Genomic DNA, 972 nt, shown 5'->3' on the forward strand with positions numbered 1-972 from the left:
TTGTATTTCATGTCATTAATGGTTTGTTGTACTTATGTCTTCGGACTCCAAGTAATATTTTCTTTTGTTCCTATCATCAAATAATGCAAATTATGGTTTGTTGTTCGCTTAAACCGCCTTCCACGAGAGATATAAGAGATATCCTAAACTGTACCTTTGTCTTTTGAGTTGGATACTAAATTGCAAAGGCGGGATACGATCATATATGGTCTCATCAGCGTTTGTCGTATCGTGTCACAACGTGGAAATCAGTGAAGACATTTGACACTGTTAGTTGAAGGCTTTTATTTTTACTAATAATTGTAACAGTTTGTATTTAAAATAGCTTTCTGAGTTTTATTGGTAAAATAGATAGCTAAGATTTCTCTTTTCATAGATTCGAACGTATGTTGTTTAGGTTGATATCGTTCAGAGCATCTTCTAAGAGTGTTATAGCCTCATGGGCGCAACCCCATCCAATGGTAACACCGGATCCTCCATGACCATAATTGTGTATAACCTGTAAAAAGAAAGAAAAAAAAAGGAGTTGGCAAAGTTAAATCAGAAGCAAATCATTACTTAGATTTTATAATGATGTTTATTCTAGCCCTTGTTCATACATAAAAAGGAGTAAAAACGGGTTTTGTGTTCAAAATATTTGAAGACCCAAAACCAACTTTGTAGCGCATTTATCAATCAAATAAGATAGACTTATTTAGCTTTCTTTTACTTTGCCACAAGTAGGACTGGGCGATATTAGAAATTATATAACGTGATGCATCGTCAGTTTTGCATCGCGATATAGCGATGTATCGCGATATAGTATTTTTGAATTTCATTTACTTGTAAGGCACAGAAAGTCAGATTTCTATCAAAACTTCATACTCAGATTGATTTAAATCAATTTATAAATTTGAAGATATATATGTTTTGCTTAAGAAAGATATTAAATAAATTGACTACAATGTACAAATCTTACTTAAAATATTTATT

General features: G+C 31.9%; 1 protein-coding gene across 1 annotated transcript in view; it reads right to left on the reverse strand.

Annotated features, from left to right (window-relative positions):
* Positions 1–268: 268 nt before the first annotated feature.
* The window catches only part of LOC107449694 (D-amino acid oxidase 2), a 21,316-nt gene continuing 20,612 nt past the window's right edge, over positions 269–972 (reverse strand). Inside the window, exon 11 of the mRNA XM_016065297.3 lies at positions 269–499. Coding sequence (XP_015920783.1) covers positions 371–499 — 129 coding nt within the window. The 3' untranslated portion in view covers positions 269–370. The remainder of the gene's footprint in view (positions 500–972) is intronic.

This window comes from Parasteatoda tepidariorum, chromosome 4 (assembly GCF_043381705.1).
Source record: "Parasteatoda tepidariorum isolate YZ-2023 chromosome 4, CAS_Ptep_4.0, whole genome shotgun sequence".
Taxonomy (NCBI): Eukaryota; Metazoa; Arthropoda; class Arachnida; order Araneae; family Theridiidae; genus Parasteatoda; species Parasteatoda tepidariorum.